The 21047-nt window shown below is 41.7% G+C and overlaps 2 protein-coding genes across 2 annotated transcripts in view; one reads left to right on the top strand and one right to left on the bottom strand.

Moving 5' to 3' along the window:
- The window catches only part of LOC127600853 (F-actin-uncapping protein LRRC16A-like), a 692893-nt gene that overhangs the window by 223007 nt on the left and 448839 nt on the right, over window positions 1-21047 (top strand). The window lies entirely within an intron of this gene.
- The window catches only part of cdkal1 (CDK5 regulatory subunit associated protein 1-like 1), a 183149-nt gene continuing 164549 nt past the window's right edge, over window positions 2448-21047 (bottom strand). Inside the window, exons 13-15 of the mRNA XM_052065753.1 lie at window positions 18656-18739; window positions 14450-14614; window positions 2448-2837 (exon numbers count right to left, since the gene is read on the bottom strand). Of these exons, the coding sequence (XP_051921713.1) occupies window positions 2679-2837; window positions 14450-14614; window positions 18656-18739 (408 nt within the window). The 3' untranslated portion in view covers window positions 2448-2678. The remainder of the gene's footprint in view (window positions 2838-14449; window positions 14615-18655; window positions 18740-21047) is intronic.

The following is a 21047-nucleotide window of genomic DNA, read 5'->3' as shown; positions in this document are numbered from 1 at the left end:
AGCGGGAGCTATACAACAATCAAAGTGGTAAATGTGCGCGCTTGTTGACTTATTTGTACAAATGAAAAGGTCACAGTCGGAGATGGGAGTTTAACTTAATGAGCAACTTGGTCGATGAGTGCTGTCATTTGTTACTTTTTTTTTCAATTCAAAACATTTGCTTGTAAAGTTAACAGTAACATAAGTTATTAGACACATATGGAGATTTGTGATGAAATGTACATCGGCCAAGAATTTTAAGTGAAATGAAAATTTGCATGCGTTAAGAAATCTGCTGCTGACATTTAACATTACTTTTAAAATCGTAAAACATTAATCTGCATATGAAGCTCTTATCCAAAACGCCTTAAATGCATTTCCATTATTTTAAGGAAAAGTCTGTTTTTTGCGTCATTGACTGTGTTTCCGAGGTACATTTCACTGCATTCTGTACGTCTCTGTGATGCGAAAAAAAATAGCGAAACGAGAGCTAAGACTAAATCACATTCTACATTGTCTGTAGTGTTTTAAAAAACACATTTTTGTCTGAATTCAATTTCTGCAGTTGTGTTCTTCAGAAGTATTGTGATTCAGTGTTTGAATAGTCATTTGTGATTCAGCGGCGGTTTTTGGCACAGTACGGGAGCTGCAGTCGTCAGAGCAACGCTAAAAGAAGCTAATCGAATGAAAGCTTCGCACAGGACGACGTTCTCCTCAATCGAAATATTTCCTTGTAATTGGCAGATGAGAAGCACCGACGCAGAGCGCACTCGTTTGTTGCTTCATCTTAAGTCCAAGGTTCGCCCCGGCTCCAATGACAAATTGACAACAGCTGCGACGGAGAAAAGAAGTCGGAAACTCTCGTTTTCATGAGAAACAACTGAAGGGAATGATGCAAAGTGAATAACGATCTCCTCTCGACGGTTCCCGCCTCAATATTTCATGGTAAGTGATGATGTACCAAACATAAAGGGTGTCCCTGCATCCATATTTCATTGGAGAACAATGCAGTGTAACTGACACACGCGGGGCGGAAATGTGCTTACAAAGCATCAAAAGAAGTGTCACACACTATGGATGGCTAGAGAATAATATAGGGCACCGCCGGATGTGTGTAACAAGCTTCACGGCGACACGCATCATTTGATCGCCTAATACAAAGCTACGCCGTGTGTGTGTCTGTGGGTACGACACGCATCATTTGATCAGCTAATATAAAGCTTTAGCGCCTGCGTTTGTGTGCAACTCAGCACGCATCGTTTGCCCATCCCATACAAAAGTTGCGTATTGTGTACGCTATTGATGTGGAAAAGCCATGACACATGCATGTGTGTGTGTGTTGTGTTTGCCGAACACATAACACGCATCATTTAATGAGATAATACAAAGCTAGCGTGCGAAGGCACCAAACTGTTGCTATATCTAATAACAGGCTTTCTGAATGAAGACGTGAAGGATCCTGTCTCTTTGGAGAACACACACACACACACAGGCACACGCACACGCACGCACACACACTGGATATCTATATAGCCTCCTGGCCTTCAGCTAAATTAAGCATTGGGGAACCTACAGACACCACATCAGAAAAGTGCAGTCGCATACACATATGGGCTCACACAAACACGCAACTGACAGTGAGGGAATCTTACAACCAACCTGGGAGACAGTAGACACACACAGACACACACACACACACACACACACGCACGCACGCACGCAAGCACAAACAACTACAGAAAGAGACAAAAGAAAAGCACCAACTAGGCCTTATGTGCCGGTGCAATGTGATATCAATTGGGGGCATACATTATTGAGTGAGTTGAGATTTCATAGAGCATGCTGGGATGGCTGCCCCTTAAACCAGGAAGAGATTAGACAGGCAGACTGCGTGTACATGTGCTTGTGTAGGAGAGAGCGAAAAACTGAAAAACACCAGCTGCGGTAAAGACTCGGGAGACGCTTCACCGGTTATTCTATAGGACCCCGTTTCGACTAAGTAACACTCAGAGGTATACGCATTCTCATGAGTCTTATTGTAAATCATAGAAAAGTTTCGGAGGATAACGCGTGATTTTCCAGCAACAGCACTCTGAACATGTGATGGACATGTGCCCAAAGCTTCGTAGTGACCGCATTCCAAAATGGCAAGTCCACAATTGTCTTTTCACCATTTTTTTTTGTTTTTTTTAAAACAGTGAGGACATTGATCTTTTTCTGTTGCCGCTCGCTCACTTTAAAAATAGCTTATGATAAACGCTAGGCAAGCGCTCTGTCCATTTTTAAAACTCGTGTTCCAACACATTTTCTATCCGATGGCTTTTGACTGCATGAGACATTGTTCTTGTGTTTTATGGTGTTTATGGTTTTTGTGTAATTATTTGAACTCTTCTTTGACTGATTTTTACTCCATGTAGAGCTCTTTATATGGAGCAATGGTTGGATGGGGACAAGTTGGGACCAAAAGATGTACACAAATGTTTATGTGCCTTTATCCAAAAGAAGCAAACAGAGGCCAAAGGAAGTGAAATTAAAATTAAAAATCGAACCTAGATGTCCTTAGCCTGTTTGGGTGCAACACGAAAGTACAGAAAGAAACAAGTCGGTTAATTTGACGATGTCGTTCCCATTCAAAGATGCTGTTGATGTCGCCATCCTCTCCCTGGTTACGGCTCCTCTTCCCGCTTACGGTCGCAACGCTAATAGACCCTCTCCACAATAAAAGCCAGTAATGCGGCAGCCAGCGCCAGTCCAACCCCCAGCCTCTTCAATAGCTCTCGGTCCACACTGTAAGACCCAATCAACAAAACAGAGGAAGACACAGAAGAGGGACCTTGGACACCATATACCATCTGCTCCTGTGAAGAGAAAACACACAAAGAGAAAAAGGCTTTTCAGCATCGTCTTTGGCAACAAAAAGAATGTTAATTTCTCTACAAAGAAGTGGAGGGATCCACTAAAAGTTTGCAGTTGCAGCAAAGTTGAACTGAGGGTCGGCGTGACGACCTGCTGCAGTAACTCTCGCTACATGCCACAATAGTGTCGTGAAAAGTCTGCTTCTTAATCAGTACTATACAAACACACACGTGCAGTGTTTCGGATTTCCTTTTTGTTTATTCGTCATCTCTCTGCACAATGTATTTTTAGGAGTCTGAATCATTTTTAACTTGGTTTTGATGAATCTGTTTTTGCCCTGTAAATGTTGACAAGAATTGTTGTCCTTTCAGTGTTTTTCCTGAACGAGGATTTCCACCTTCTGTCGACTTCCATCTGCTGCCCCTCAGCGATGCTGTTTTAATTTGAGAATAACTAACATGATAATGAACCAAATCTGATACGTCGTGGATGAATGCATTCATGTGAAAAAAAAAGCATGCCAAAAAAACCCAAAACAACAAAAACCAGCTGTTATTTTACGAATAAATGCAGAATATTAGTGAGAGTAATTAAAGCAGGAAGCCGAATGCGGTAATGAAATTACTTTGGCGCCCGTCTGCTGAAATGGGAGTTGATGTTGGCAATGAGCTGCGATGGGATGTGTGAAAGATCAATGTGGAGACAGCAAAGCAATACTTCGCTATCAATTGCATCCACGTGAAGAAAAACAAGGTTGCTGCTAACTATACTCGTGCGGAAAATCCAAAAAGCATTCAATGCCTTAGGGCCAAAATTGGGGAATGTTTGGATGTTTGCTACTGACGTGGATAAATAATGCATTTATTTTCTTTTTAGTCTAAGGAGGACAAGACGGTTGAGGCTATTGATCACAAAATAAAGAGGGATTTCTCCATGCGATGTGTCAATATACGCTGCGGACACATAGGAGAAGAGAATCCGTGAGTATGGATTGGGATGACCTTGAGGTGGTTCCAGCACATCTCCTCCTGCCCGACTGTTGATAAAATGCCTTATCACCGCCAAGATGGATTATGCAGAGGGATATCGAGCAATTGATCTGCGGCTTTCTTGAATAACCTTTCAACAAGCTCACTGGGGAAAGCGTCATAAGCGATGGCTTTTTCTACTTACCAAAAAGCAGATGGACACTTTGCACCTCAACCGGCAACTCTTTTATTTTAATCATAGCCCTTTCACGCCTGTTGTCTTTCTTACCATTGTTAGGAGTGTATCATGTTCACACAAATTACCATATTTTCACGACCATTCGGCGCACCGTATTGTTGGGCGCAGTCTCAGTAACAGGTGCTATTTCTGTATTTGATACATACACAAAACGCACTGTATTATTTGGGCACAGCCAGGCATGGTAAAACATACGCCAGCTTAAACATACGGAGGGCATGCACGCACGCTAAAACATACCAGGTATGTGAGCTTAAAGCATACGGTAGCAGCTAAGACATACGGACACACGCTAAAAACACGTTTTTAAATAGGCAACGGAAGCAAAACTGAGTTCGGTTGTACTTTATTTAGCCATTTTACAATGTACTCATGCGACTGGTACCTGCGAGGGGCGTGCCTTTAGCGTCCTCTTACACGCCCACCCTTCACTCAATGGCGGACTTCGCATGCCTGTCGTCACTCACGTCCGCCTTCGTCTCTTTATAAACAGCGTGTCGGCCAGAAGTGCTCTCAGTCGTGCTTTGGAACTCGGCGCTTACACTTAGACGCTCCACATTATAAGGCGTCCTGTCCATTTTGGAGAAAATTTTTGACTTTTAATGGTGCCTAATAGTCGTGAGAATACGGTAGCTATAAGTACGTTGTGTTCAGGAAACTCAGAGCTGCGAATAGCGGACCATATTGTATTTTACCTTTCGTATCTTGAAATTTCTTTCGTAACAAGAGGCAATATTTTCCTGTTGAGACATTTCGTAACTTGAAAATTTCGTATGAAGAGACGTTCGTAAGTAGAGGTACCACTGTACATCATTTCCTGTTTTTATGCTTTTCTGCATATAACTCATTTGCTACGATGCAACACAAATCGAGGCACAACAAGGCGTCCTGTCCATTTTGGAAAAAAATTAAGACTTTTAATGGCGCGAATAGTGGTGAAAATACGGTAAATGACGATTGCCCTGTGAACTCTTGTGTGTAGTTACAGAATCATATGAAGAATCTTCTCAAGTTGCCAGTACGTTGAATTTCTTGCCCAACCAACTGCACTTTTGACCTCTGAGAACCAACAGTTAGGCATATGTGCAGAGTGTTACAGTGGACGCCCACATGTGTTACATGCACATGAGTGTGTAAGCAGCTGCACAATGGTCCAACACGCTCCAATCCTCCAGCCGTCTCTACTATCTACTGCCACCGCTCATTCGCAATCTCCTCTGTTGGCGCACATAATGCCGCAGGGATACAATAACCGCCAACGCCTAAGTGACACATCCATAAGTCACTTACCAGTGGTGGTGGACAATAGTGGTACGAGGGGAAAGTCTCGCTGACACATCCAAGTTTGGTTTATGTTCAGCTCACTGCACCTGATGGTGAAACTAATACTTTTGTATTGCGGCAGATGCTTCAAAGACAAAGAAATGCTTTCCTGTTGGACTCGCTGACGGCAGTCAGAGCAGCGGTTTAAGGCAAACATTAGATTTGCCGCAATGCTCATATTGTCTGTTTAAGAGGGAGGCTATATCATCTGTGCTGATAAAGTTGTACTTGACTTGATACAAACAGAATGTCACCAAGGTCAGACTAAAACCATTATTAGTCTTTCTGCATGTTAGTATGTTATATTGTGCTTCATAATAATAAACAGTGACAGCATCACGATTCGCAGGAGTGTAGGGTTCCATTAATGCAATAAAAAAAAGAGAAATTCTTCAGTCTGCACACTTAATCAGACCCTCACCAAACCTGCTCTTCCTTATGCCATCGCAATCGTTTCTTGCAAACCGATGTACTTTTCCACAAAATTGACTTCCGCCTTTAATTCCTGCTATGAAACAAACAACAGGAGCGTAATCCGTTTGACAATGTTTTCTGTATGACAAGAAAGGAGCCCGGTGGCTCGCTGAGTCAAATGTGGCTCACACTGCCAAACATATGGGAAATGTTGCAAAAGCAGTTATTAATCGCCGGTTGATGTTTGTCTTGATTGGAAATGATGCATTCACTTGCTCCCCATCTGAGCAAGTAAAGACATTAACTGCTTATTAAGCAAAGAATTGGTGCCAAAAAGGGAGCTCTGGAAAAAGGTTTTATCAAGCTCAGAGTGAAGATGCGCACAAACTATTTGAGCTTAAAAAAATAAAATAAACAGACGGTGAAATCTTACTGTCTAGTTTGAAAAAAAGAAAAAAAAGAGAGAGAACTACAAAAAAGCAACAGACAAATGTATCATCATCCAGGAACGGTGTCAGGCTCAAGTGTACTACCTACCACCTTCGTCCCCATCTGTCTACATCGCTGTCTCTCTGCAAGTGTCATTAAACACCGGGGTGCCAGGATAGAGACTGAACAGTGCAGGCTGATATCTATTACTAGTTGGGAGGATAAGTGCAAATCTAAGTGGCGGTGGATGCATGTCATCGCAGTGGGAGCGGAGGGAAGTGCGGTGAAAAACTGAGAGGAACGAGAGAACGCCCGAGGAAAAGATTGACGATTGTGTGACATTTCACCACCATGTGAACGCGCGCAGGTTTTACAGCATCATCATGCTCTCTCTGCACACAGCAGGGGGTACAGGGCAAACACAATCCTCCAGAAAAATCAGGAAACAGATGGACTGACACAGGTAAAAGACTCTGGAAGACTGAAATGGTACTTTTGTCTCCCACTACTGCAATTTGACACCCGCCTCACGAGATAAAGAAGAAACAACAATACGCCATGGTCGGATTTCTCACATGATCCTCACCAGCTGTCAGTGTCACTCTAGAAACAACTGAAGTTTTGTGTGCATGTGTGTAAAAAGATACAGGCTCTTTCGTTAGCCAAAAGTGACCTATCAAAACCACTGGGACAAGTATGACAAGTAGCAGTTCAGACATTTGTTTCTAAATACATTACAGAATGTATATGTTGCTGCACAGTAATTGCTGAAAACACATGCAAAGACTCAGAACAATGTCGTGGTGAATTCAAGTACATATCACAAAGATGGCCGAACACGACCGTGAGTGGGTGTGTCTCCAGAGAAGCAGAGTGCGCTCCTCTCCCATTTTTGAACGCGGCCGATGTTATAACCTCCTGGGGCCTGTGTGTCCACGTATGTGGACATGACGTCTTTGGCTTTGAAGAGTATAAGGTTAAATTTTGGACTATAAGGGCCTGGCGTCCACATATAAGGACGTTTCATCAAGTAAAAAAAAAGAATTCTTTGTTTTCTTTGTGAAATAATATGACAATTTAATTGAGGTTCTAATTTAGGGAAGCACGATGAAGTGACTTCTACTGTTGCTATTCTAGATAGAACAATTCGGCTCTTGCCTGAACTGTTTCCATATGTATTGCCTGGCGCACTGGGATCTAGCCCTCCTTTTTGGGGCACTCTGAATAACCAAACAGTACATTTCAACAATGCTCTGAGCACATTTCCCAACACAAGCCGTAGCATCGTCATTTCAGTTTTCTTGATATTTGGGCGTGGCTAAAATGATGATGGCATCATACTTGGGCTTCCGGGAGTAGTGACCCCTGCTCCACAATATAACAACTTTGTTCAGTGTACTTGGGCCATTTCCACCACTTCAGCAGTTAGCAAGCTAGCTGTGTCTTCTCCGCAAAAACGCATCTTCCCCGAATGCCACAGTTTACAGAGCAACTTAGTGTAGTTATTTACATTCCCAAGTATTATTTATTTTGTGTTATTCCAGTGACCGTAACATGTTGCAACAAAAAACAGTGTGGGCACAGGACGTATGTGCTCAAATGTCCATTATGTGGTTTGAGCCACTGGCTGAATTACATGTGGCAACGTGTTCAATGGAGGAGTCACATACCGACGCAACGCCAAAAGAAGGTGACACCACAGATGAGCCCACATTTGATTTAATTTGGTCTTTCTTCAAAATTCCACCTAAAAAATGCAGTTCTTCAAATTTTATGGCGAGGTCGAAAAACTAGGCAAAACTGAGTTAGTTTTCAGTCTAAGTGGGGATGTTCAGGAAGGGACCATTCTTCATACTTTCAGTCTGTCTACTCCCATTATACCTACTTTCCATTTCTTTGGCGAGTTTGATAAAAGGAAACTAACTATATTGACGATGTCGGTTTTCTACTTGAAATGAGAATATCTTCTTTAGGGCACCACGGTGGACGACTGGTTAGCACGTCTGGTTAGCATGCCCGCTTCACAGAGCAGAGGTGCTGGGTTCGATTCCGGCTCCGGCCTTCTAGAGGGTGGAGTTTGCATGTTCTCCTCATGCCTGCGCGAGTTTTCGCCGGGTTCTCCCGTTTCCTCCCACATTCCCAAAACTTGCACGGTGGGTGGACTGAACACTATAAATTGTCCTTAGGTGTGATTGTGAGCATGAATGTTTTTTTTTTGGTCTCCTGTGATTGTCTGGCAACACGCTTGCGAAACTTGTAAGGAGAAGTAGATTGGAAAATGGATGGAGGGATGGATGGATGCATTCTTGGCCAGAAAATAAAAATCATTGGAATCCCCCTCCCCAATAAATCAATGTATTCAAAGTATGTATTAAATCGAGTATTAGGATCTCGATTCCATGTCCACTATTTGACAGTCGTATTGGATGTTCACGCCTCCAAACCAGCAAAAGAATGTTGTCAACAAGTCAGTTGAACACAGAGTAAAGAGTAACAGAAATAGTTGTTCTTTTTGCCTGGGGTGCAGAACTTACAAATTCATAACTAATCAAGAACACGTTCCTGTGAATGCAGATTTGTCACAATGCCTTTGGTTATTCACAAAGCAAGGCTATGCTTTCATGAGCACAGAGCACGCTTGTCCATTTGAAAAGTACCCATGTCTAGTCCAGCGAAATTTCATAAAATGGGAATTATGTAAAAATGGGACAGTGAAAGCGACTATCGCATGACCGGATTAGTTACAAATATGACAGGACCACAATATTATGGGAGTGTCAAGAAAATGGAATTGACCCAAGATTAGTTTATTTTTATTCTGTAAGCAAATCCCACCCCAGAAAATGTGGGCTAAGATAAGTCCGTGACATATGCAATGGATGCATGCAAAACCATTCAAGCTTCCCTTCAGCTGTTAAGGACATCCTGGTGTAAAATCCATCCATCCATTTTCTATAGAGCTTGTCCTCATTAGGTTCACGGGTAATTGGAGCCTAATCTAGCTGACTGGGCAAGATGCGGCGGACGCGCTGGACTGATCACGAGCCAGTTGCAGGGCACACAACTGAATTGACGCAAGTAGAAGAAGAAATGAACTTCATGTGATTTTGGAATGTGGAAGGAGGCCAGTATACCCAAAATAAAAGTAGAAAATGCCAACTCCATGCTTAACACTAATCCGGTAAAATATGAAGACGACGCTGTGTGACGAAACAGGTGACTTTGATTGGGAGGAATGTCGGCGCCATTGACTGTCGGTGCTGGACAGACCTGGGGCGCTTGTGTTTTTTGCGCCAGTAATGGGCAGCATTTTTCACAACCCCGATTTGTTCAGTGGCTATGTCGGCGCTGTTGGACAGTTGGCGTTGGTGCGGCTGGATGGATGGCCGCTGAAGTTGAGGATGAGGAGAGAGGAGCGTTGGCGAAGAGCGCCGATGCGTATTTGGAACCGTGAGTCGCCGCTTGGAATTGAAATGGATTTCCATGGGACAGGAGAAGTGAACCAATCTCTTTTTTCGTCAATGGATGGTACAGCTTCTTGTTGACTTTGAAACTTAGCTTGTAGCCGACGTGTGCACATTTTGAGCATGATGTCTCTGATCCACTGGTTAAAGGACACTTTGATTCTCTCCTCTTTCATCTCAAACTGCTTCAAACAACAAAGCGGAAAAGTGGTTAGGACTGCACGACTGTCCGTGTTTTATGTTATGTGTTGTGTTTATTGTTTTACTTTATGTTAACTGTTTTGTAAAGCGCTTTGTTACAGCTGCCGCTGTTGTGAAAGCGCTATATAAATCAGCATGTATTGTATTGTAAAAAATACAAACTTTTGGGCAGCGAGACAATACCAGCAGACTCCAATGCGTTGTCAAAAATAGGCTCCTTAGACAATTAGCACAGCCAGAAGCAAGCATACAGATGGACTTCATACAATGTTTTTATGGTCGCCTCAATGAATTACAGTGGAACCCATTTGTGTAATTGAGGCCCGTGCAAACACATGCTGGGCACATGACAGCCACTATAACAGGAAATATAGCAGATGCTTTAAGCACTGGGGTAAAGCATGCCGACCCGAGTTACGATTACTTTCAAGACATCCTGTTTGGAGACACACATACATATGGACATTGTTGGACAAGACTTAAAGCCTGCTTGCGAGTCTACACAATAGCGGTCCGGCTCCTATCTCTCCTGTTCCTGTAGTTGTAGTATTCTTTCCAAGCTAGTACATTTGACCGTCAGTAACCTGTGAGTACAAGCTATTTGCCAAACAAGTGTTTGGTGATTCGGTGTTCAGGTGTTTTTTTTTTTTTTTTTTTTTTAGCCGCTGGGAAGGTGGGCGGATCATATTTCACAAGTGTGTCTCCGAAAATGACTGACATTGAGACAGATATGATGATGTTGCAAAGCCTCCAGCATTTCCTGACTGGGAATACACAGGGGCAAGTTTTGAACATTGGGGTACTTCCAGGAGTGATTTAATAAAGCAGAAAAGAAGATGTATACTTGATGAGACGTAATCACAGACACTAGTCCACTGCTAATTCCTCAATGACAGTCACATAATTAATATTTTATTTTATTTTTTTTTTACAGGCTGTACTGCTACTTGTCTATTTGCAAGTAGCAAGTAAAATGCTACTTTTGTTCTTGAACACAATCACATTCCAAAATTGCGAATACCCTGCAGGATGAAAATATTGTGTGTGGCTTTAGGTTTATTGAGGAGGCACACAGACATATAGGTAAGTCACTTTTTAGTCTAAGAATGAAAAAGAAAAACACATTACTTAATGACTCAACAATGTTTCTCCGCAACTGAGGACTGTGTTCCGGGCTATTTATACATATTGCTCAGATTTGTTTAAAGTCAAGCTCAAAGAAAAGGGCAGACAACGCGTATTGATGTGAAATAAACACAACAGAATGAAAGTGTGTCATTCCGGTTGGCATATGTGGTTAAAACACTGAAAAGCAGACAGCCAGGATTTTGATGGTGTAATAATTTCTCTATTAATGCAATTTTGGTTCCTCAAACCACAGGCCATGTAATAAAATTTGACATGCCAAGTGAAACGCTTGAAATAGCTCTGCCTGCTGTTTTGAAGACCAAACAAGTCATTTACTGTGAAAGACAACAGTCAGACAGAGGCCAACTGCAGCCTTGTGACATTTCTCAGAAGGAAAAAAAAAACGGTTATAAATAGATGAGCAAGCGATAACCGTTTTGATTGTTTTTTTGTCAACACATGACATTGTGTGACATCAAGCAACAAACTTGAGTTGTATGAAACAGAGGTACACCTGCACTTACAAAACGTACACTTTGAATGTTATTTGTGTGTCAAGCAAGTGCTTCATTCGAGAAAAGATTTTGCTCAAAGCCAGCGTTAACTCCATATAGAATTCATCGATCTGGTAGGCACACTAGGCAGTGGGCCTGAATAAGGTGGAGTCGTCGGGTGTTGGGATGGGTAGACTGTCTTTTTCTACATTAGAGGTTCAAAATATTGTACACAATACAGTTTTAGTTAGTGAGAAATAAAGTTTGTCAAGGCAGATTTTTTTGTTCTTGTAATGAATATCCGTTTATAGTACAGGTATACCTAATTTTGAGGTTATTAAGTGTGTCACGTGTATGCAAAGGGCCGTGTGCGGCGGGATGGCTAGCAATCGCCCAGAAGATGAGACAAGGTAATAGAAGCGACAGTTAAGGCAAAAGCCGCTGTCATTTCAACACTGCCGCTGTTGTGAAAGCGCTATATAAATCAGCATGTATTGTATTGTATTGCCTTCATAGCTCCTCGTGCATCTTATATCAAATACGTCCAAACTCAACTGACTGAATTAACGAGAAGAACGAAAAAACAAAACACGAATTGTTCGAAAACCGAAACCACGCTCTTTAAAAAAAAAGTTCATGAAGACGCCTGCTCACAATGGAAAGCGACACGAGGAAGCGTCACTTCCTCATGTAAGGAAGGAGAGAGGAGTCAAGTTGCGCATTCAAGTGCGCTCAGTTTGTTCGAGAACCGAAATTTATTCCTCATCTGAGGCATAAAAAACTATAAATTTTTGGTCGAAAACCGAATTGGTCAAGAACCGAGACGTTCGAAAACCGAGGTTTGACTGTATACATACTGTATTGGTAAAAATTAATAACCAGGCCATTTGATTAAAAAAAAAGATGATGCTAGTGAATAAGAAGAAATGTGCCATTTAACGAAAGATGCAAAGAAACAAGAAAATACTTTCCATGTCCCTGATGACAGGAACGGCCAAAAAAGCTAATAGTCGAGCACGTACTGTATATCGTCAGTCTTTTACATTTTGTCATTGGTTATCATGGAAAAAAAGTTTTTGACGAGCCTATTTTTACCTCCCTCTTCTTCTTTTTATGTCGTTCGTAGCAACTGTCAATTTGCTGCCTTGCGGAGGGACCCGAGCTGTTTTTCCCCTCTCATCCATTCTCTGGGTCTCCTTGAGAAAGTATGCTGTGAAAAGACCTGATTACTATGAGATGGCACTCATGCTGCCTTTGCCGTCTCCTGATCTCTCCACATCTACCTTGCCCTCTTTCTTTCTTGCTTCCGTTTTTCTCTCCCCCTCCCTTTCTATCATTTAATTTCATCTGAGGATGAGGACTGGTGAAGATACTTTCTCATTTTTTTCCACCTTTACTGTGCTGCTGAGTGCTTTCTCTGCTATTGTGTCCCACTAAAAGACTCATTTCTGTCCTTCGCCTTTCCATGGGAAAAGTGCTTTTTCTGTGAATGAAGGTTTGACAGACGGCTACGAGAGGCAGATCGAGAACAAAGAAGAGCTAAATTTCCAGGTGCTGTTGTCGCTCTGAAACCTTGGTTTTTCACTGGAATGAAGGAGTTGTGTTCAGAATTAAAATCCAAACTCAAGTTGAAATCATACATTTGTATTTAAATACATTATACCTGTTTGAAAATAATTACTAAAAGCATATGCGAACATGGAGAACTATGTAGTAGTGAATAACAGAAGATATCACATGATACTGTTTTTAGTATATCTTTTTCTAATATTTTTGGGCATGGGTAAAACGTCACCGAGTGATGCTGCATCGGCCATTAGTGGCCTAATGAAAAGTAAATGCCGTATATACTGTCGGGAGTCACATTGTATCACTGATTCTAAGATGATTTATGTATCATTTTAGGATTGACATCTTGTGAACATAATTTTCATGGCAAAAAAAAATAAAATAATTCAAAGATGATCATAATCAGCAATACCATTAAATTTCACCTGAAAGCCAAATATCCTTATTTCATGTTAGTTGTGTATTTCTCTCTCTCCTTCCCTCTCTCCATCCATCCATCAACAAAAATAGCATATGCTAAATTGCTAAATAAATATAAATATGTTCAAAGAGGGTATGTGTAGATGAAAATAATGGGGGGGGGGGGTGTGCGCTGGATGGGGTGAATGACTTTATGAGGCAACTTTCAAAGGTCTTTACCCCTGAACTTTTCATTGCAGAGTGACATGTCAGTCGCCTTAATGTGAATCCCTTCGCTCGATTCCCTGTTTCATTCTGCCATCCATTTCCCTTTCACTTTCTCTCGCGACTTGTCTTCCCTTGATCGCTGCGACCCCTTTGCCTCTGTTCTCTGCCTTCCTTCTCTGGCTGTCTGGCAGTAAAGGTTGATGGAGTGTGAAATTAGAAAGTGTATCATATTCTGCTCTGTGGCTCAATGTCCTGAGCTATAAGCTACAGCTCGTCACAGTGAAAAATAACATGCACTGAAACAGATACATTAACATGGTGTTTGTGCGTGTCTGTGCAAGTCCAGGCACGTGTGTCAGTCAGCCAGTGTGCGTGCACGTGTGTGTGCCGGTTTATCCAGTCATCGCTTATCTTAGATGACTTACCACTGACACATTGGCTTTTTGTGCGTGGAGGACGCAAATATGTGTACACGACTTGTTTTTATTTGCACCTCACTGTTGTGCCTGCTCGAATCACCTGAATTTATGAGCCCGTAAGGATCTATAGAGTAACGGGAGCTGGAGCAACCTCCTCGTTATACACAATTTAATTGAAGCTAAAATTCAAAGCTGAACACAATATGCAATCGTAGGGAAAGAAGTACTTGATAACATCTCAGATTTGATTGCTGAAGTACAAAAAATGTCAACTAACATTGAAAGTATGTATTTATTGTGTGCGCATGAATGGGTTTACCTTCATCAAGCCAGACACTTCTCCTTTTTGAAGTGGAGCAGCAATGGAGGGCGTGAAAGGTTTTGTGTCTTCCACTGGTCGTCCTTTCAGGAAGTGTTTTCCTGCCTCGTAGATGTCTACTTCAATCATTTTCCCTTTGAACTCGAACCTCTTGGGAACCAGTACCTGTAAAACACATATTGTAAACAATCGATCAATGGTGATTATCTATTTAAAAGTAATTGTGGACAGTTCTCTACTTCTGACTTGAAGGGAATATTTTATTGGCTATCTTGGATGAATTTGGCAAATAGGAGGTATCATACCTTCAGGTGACTGTGACCTCAAAACCGTTTTTATGGATGTATGGACAAAAAAATATTCTCACGACACAATTACAACGTACATTTTCAATTCAATTTCATCTGCAATTGACTCCAACCGTTTCTCCCAAAACCAAATTTGGCTTTTAAATGCCAGCTTGATCGCAGAATAAATGAAAATGGACTTGTAAGATATGGAAAGAGCTGTGTGGGATACTTTAGCTTGTGTAGGTTTAAAACGATAGCATTGTGCTTGCATCTTATTCCACTATTTTCAAATGTAATTTCAATGGAGTGTTTCATCTAGTACTCACTCGTTTCCCAATACATAAAGTTGTGTGCTGTAGATGCTGCTATGTAGAGTAGCAGAGAAGAAGAAGTGAAATGATGAAGCTGAAATGTTACCGCTGTGGTGGCACATTTATGCTCGGCTCAGTGCTAATCTGTCAGTCTTTATCCAGTGGCTGGAATATGATCGGCAGGGCAAACGAGGCCGTGGCGTCTGCCTGCCAGCGCCACACCTCCCTAATCATCACACCTGCTGCTCACCACAGTTTGTGTGTGTGTGTGTGTGTGTGTGTGTGTGTGTGTTAAAGGTTAAAGTGAGACCGAGTGATTTGTTCACACTCCCTTTGCAACCTTCCCTTCGTCAACCCACGCAGCAACTTTGCACATCCATTTCATTGCCTCCACTGCTCCTCCCAGTTGACCCTTGGCCTCTCCTTGCTCGCTCCCACAATGGACCCATTTCTCAGAGTTCAGCAGTCCTATGTTTTCTTTCATGTTCCTAGTGACAGATTTAGTCATCCGGCGGAACGTCTTCTTACTTTGACTTATAAAATGTACAATAATTAACAAGGCAAACAAGTTCTTAGTGCATCCGCCTCAAAGTCCTGAGGTTGGTGGATCAAATTTGGGCTCGGGCCTTCCTGTGTGAACCCTGAGCAGGTTGCCAGCCAATCGAAGCGCACACAGAAACGAACAACCATTCGTGCTTACACTCACACCTAGGGACATGCCATGCATGTTTTTGGAATGTGGGAGGAAACCGGAGGGCCCGGAGAAAACCCAAAATGAATGTATGAACGAATGTAAAATACACCTTTACTTCATCCAGACACCAAAAACAAGTATAACAAATAACAACTGATATAGAAAGCGCTGTGGCCCTGCCTGAAATGATGACGCCTCACACGATGACTCTGATGATATCAGTTCAAACGTTGGCATTTTGTGTTGCTTTATATAACATTTTGGAAGGATTACAAATGTGACAACGCCAGATAATTCAAATTCAGAGTCTGTATAGAGTACATGCCGCTTCAGAGATATTGCGGAGACTCAAGAAGGTTAAACAGTTTGGAATCGCTCTTAAAATTTGACTCCCTTTTGTGTTCCATGTTGTCAAACAGGTATCAGTTGGAGCAAAACACAATCATCACAGTTACAGTTACAAACAATTACAATTTACAATTAACAAGGGCGATTTGCCCAGTTGCAGTTATGACATTTAACTAAAGTACAATGTTATGTAAGAGTACTCTGGTAACTTGACTTCTGAACTTTTGAATTGGTGACAAAGCTCATACCCATTAATCCTTCCCAGACTCCGATAAACCACCACATTCTTTTCTTGCATGCTTCCAATGAAATAGCAGTCCCACACTCATATGCGCGCGCACACGCTTTCACTCACACACAGTTGTGTTCGTGTGTTAGCCTGTCATGATATCATTATAACTATATGGAATTATCGTTTGATAAATGAAATGGACACAAAAGTCATTTTCCGGACTCGATAATGGGTCATTTACATGCTCCTTTGCTCCCAAACGTCATCAACCTTCCATCAGGCTGATTTGTACCCTCTACTGTCAGTCGCCTTTGCTTCCCACTGGGCAAGTAGGCACTCACACGCACACAAGAGATGGAAGGGCTTCTGAAAACCGTTTCAATGCTTTGGTTCGACGGTTTTAGTTCGGTTTGCATGGGTCCCGTTGGTTCTTAGGAACATGAATTCTTAAATATACATTTCGAGCACACTTCCAAGACGAGTTAACTCAACGTGCTTCACACAAGCAAAGTCACAACACCTAAGCATTTACAAATGCACGTGTTAACGCCATTCAGAAGCAAAGCAAATAAAAGTTTTCCAAAATTAGAAAGGGAATATACTATGACAATATTTAAACACACAACAAATCAGGAATATATATTTTTTTCTAAATATGCCAGGGCAGTGTAGTGAAAGGCAAAAAACTCAAATCTCTCCATTGGATGCCATAAGGTACAATCAACTGGTGCATCACGCTGCTGCCCTTCATCCAACAGAATAAGTCACTGCGCTCCCTGCAAATATCTCAGCTTTGTATTCAATTACAAAAGCCCAGATTTCACACTCAATACCTTAGTGACTACATTCAGCCCAGGCTCCTTGTTATAATCATACTTTTTACTGTTTTTGTTTGGTGGTTAATTGGGATTTTTTTTTCAAATGTAAAATATTTTCAAACTTATCTAATTTTAATTTACTCTCTCCTAAATAAAAGCTCAATTTATGAATTAAGTACTATGTTATGCATATAGACCGGCGTGTTTGTATTAACACATGATTAACACATTTAAAATGAGCTGGAATCTCTCCATTGTGAGATCTTGCATTGGAAATACAGACTCGGAAGGCTGGTCTTGCTGTCAATTCTGGTGTTGGAAACAGGTATTTGGTGCATTTTTATTTATTTATTTTTTAATCATGACAAACATATTTGTGTGTTGATGTGTGCCTTGTGGCATTGGCTCTGGTTGGCCATTTACAGCACCACTCAAGCTTTTTTACAAAGCACCTAAAAGTGCATTGGCGTCAGTAGCCGTCCTTTTCCCCCTCACGACTTGAGCGTCGGTGTAGCTGAAGCTCACTCATCAGTTTACAACACAAAGTACAAAAGAAAAAAAAAGACCAAGGAACTCAAAAGCTCGCATGCTGGCACTCTTAAGTCACAGTTTTGACAGAGAATGGATGAATTCAATTACTATTATTTATCATTGGAAACATGCATTGGAAATCCATACAAATCAAATGATTGATTTTGACAAGCCTCTCTCAACAAAAGGAACCCCTTTCTCTTGAAGAATCAACGCATGCACACGACACACATGCCCACATGAGCACTCATGCACCTGTGTGAAGTGTGCGAACGCACAACAAATGCATGGGGCGTGAAACGTGCAACCTGAGTTCATAGCATGCAAAAAAGTACAGTAGGTGCTGAGGGGGTGGGCGGGAAGGGAGCAGTCGGGAGGGAGCAAGGAAGGAGGCGGAAAAAATATTGCCATCCGCTGCCCTCCCTGCTAATAAAAAGCACAACTTCAAACATGTTTCTGATGAAAGTTAAAGTGCGGTGGAAATTGATTTATTTGAAGATGTTTTAAAGTTAATTTTTCACAGGTTCAGAGAGGTTCTTTGAAGCCACGTTCGCTGAACAGCTGTGTGTGTGTTGGATGGAATGTTCATGTCTTTAGGGCTGATGTTCATACATTTGAAGGAAAAAAAAAAGTCATTGCTGCCAAATGCTCTTGTGACCACCGTAGGGTGCTGGTGCACATTTGAGAGAGCGTCAGTGATATTCCAGCTAAGCTACTTTATTTGGTAGATAGAGAGCTTAAGAAGCTGCGGGTAGTGGCACCTTCATGTGAGAACTCACGTGACGTGCAGAACAAAGCCCCTCATCTGATGTGTTCAGCGTGAAGAACAAATTAGTAGCATGAATAAAATAAAATCAATTAAAGAAAAAAACAGTAATCACTTATAAGTGAAGCTTCTTCCAACACTGAAGATATTCCACAAAAAAAGCTTACTTATGGTAGCTTGATCAAGAGCAACATTTTAAATTGTTAAATGTCTTACCTGCTCATAGAACTTGTTGTGAGCCACATAATATTGGGTATCAAAGGATTCTTCAGTCACCAAGACGCGTTGTCTCTCCCCAACCTACACACAGACATAAAAGGAAAATGGTATATTGCCTGCACTGTCCAAAAAAAGAAATGTCAATCAGACTAACACTCAAAAAAATTTTTTTTTGTCTTCTTTAATTTCAACATGTCTTCCAAGTCTCCCAAGCCATTGGTTTGACTGACTGGCACCAACACATTTGCTTTTGTGTTTTGCGCTCACATTTTACACAGGCATTCAAACTTCACTTGAATCCACACAAGATAACTTGATTACACCGTATGTTTGTGCTCATCGCAATGTCAATTCATTCAACGTTTCTCTCTTCAGTTTTCATTGCACCGCAATATTTAATTACAATCTCAAGGCTCCTGAGCCACTTCAGTTTGGGTGGCTTGCTTCAGACTTTTCCGCAGTATTCATCCCCATCCCTCAGAAATGGTTAAAAAATGAATGAAAGGAGAATGGAAAAAAGCAAGGCTGCAAATTAAATACAGAAAAGGCCCATTCAGGATAAATCAAGGCAAGGCAGCAAGGCCGCTTCGCCTTGTGATGCACAATTCTTTCGACTGAGCCATTCAGTGTACTTTAAAGAGTCAAGAAATACAATCATGATGTGAGAACTGTGCAAAAGCACACAAGGGCCTTGCAAAACATGAAAAGTATGTCACAACAACGGAAATGAAAAATGTATACATCGTAAAAGAGACAACAATTACTATGGGGCTCTTAAGATGGTTTTCTCAAAGAAAATGAATGTTTTTGTGATAAAGTTAATTTTCTCTCGCATCAACTAGTTAGGTAATCCGCCTATTTTGCATTTTCACAATACTGCTTCAATTTGTCTTCTTTTTGCCTCTTTAAGAGGCATTAAGCCAACCCAGATGGTGAAAGGCTCTCATAAAGATCATACGGCAAAAACAGATGTACACACTACTTGGGTCTGTGGTGTGTAGATGAAGAGCAACATATTGGAGGCAGTTCATGAATGACTGCTAGCCTGGAAGTGAATTGAACAAACTAATGAAACGTGTTCCTGTTAGGCCCCTTTCCATTGTATCGGTTGTGCCCAACGGTAGTTGCACCCTGCGTGGTTGCTTTTCCATTGCATTTTTTTTTTCCGGAGCTGTGTGGGTGTTATGCCTCTGAAACGCCGGTCCAGCATGGCCGGGGGTCATCACTGTCATGTGATTGGTCGACAAATGAAGGTGTTTCTTAAGCCATGTGGCAAGGAACTCCACTGCACACGCCCATTCCTTGGTTTTAAGTGAAAGAGAGACAGCCCGCGTGAAGCCGTGCGGACATCGCTTCTTTCTCCGGTGCTTTTCTTTTCACGCCATAAAGAATCAAAATATAGAGTGACCGAAAATGACAGCAAATGTGAAATTTACCTGCTATTTCTACAACAGATGATGCAATCGCTTTATTTGTCACACAAATTAATTTCATTTGATAACAATTCAGTCATGTGGTCTAAATTTTATCGCCTTTCCCATTTGTGCTCCAGATGTCCACCGTGGTGCCTGAGCCACCCCTGCATGGAGCGTGCGAAACTCTCAGTGACAAGCAAAATACAGTTTTTGCTGTTCACATGACCAGAGAGGACAAAGTGAGCTTTGTCTGAGAACCACAAATCAAAAAAGTCCCAGTTCTTCTCTTCTCTTTTGTCCCTATAGTCCTGGGTGAGCTTCTGTTGAATCTGAATTCTTTTAAAGGTCCAAGTTTTGGTCCATGAACAAAATCCGCCCCAGTGATTCCTTGGGAATATCGAGCTCCAAGTACGAATTGATTCCTTAGTGACTGAGTCCCTGAGAGCATCAACACGCCGAGCAACCCTCACACTCAAACGCCATCAATTTTGCATCCCATCAGATCAGAGCTCAGATCCGAAACAGTTCCCTTGGTGCTGACCTTACTGACCCACCTGGAAACTGCCGTTTTGTCTGGTCACAATTGAAATAGAACTGCAGATTTAAAGGACACTGTTTGAAAATACAAATAGTCCTCTGCTCACCTATCTATGGCAATTTCAGAAAAAAAAGCTGTTCAAAGTGTTGTCCCTTCCTTTAGAAAAATCGGACAAATTAGATAAATAGCATTATGATTCGCAATTTTATCATCCGTAGTATAGGTAGCAATCATTTTTTACAACCCACTCTGCACAAACCACTTGAAGTCTCTCTCTTTTTTTTAAATTAAGAAATATATTAAATTATCACCAAAATGAAAGAATCATTCTGGGACTGGATCCTGCAGATGAAACAACTTTAATGCAAGATATAGCCAACAACACTAACCCCCCAACCCCCCCCTGCCCCTATGCCCCCCCCCCCCCCCTGAACAG

This window comes from Hippocampus zosterae, chromosome 5 (assembly GCF_025434085.1).
Source record: "Hippocampus zosterae strain Florida chromosome 5, ASM2543408v3, whole genome shotgun sequence".
Lineage (NCBI taxonomy): Eukaryota > Metazoa > Chordata > Actinopteri > Syngnathiformes > Syngnathidae > Hippocampus > Hippocampus zosterae.
Note: the sequence above shows the minus strand (reverse complement) of the source record. Positions and strands in the feature narration are given on the sequence as shown.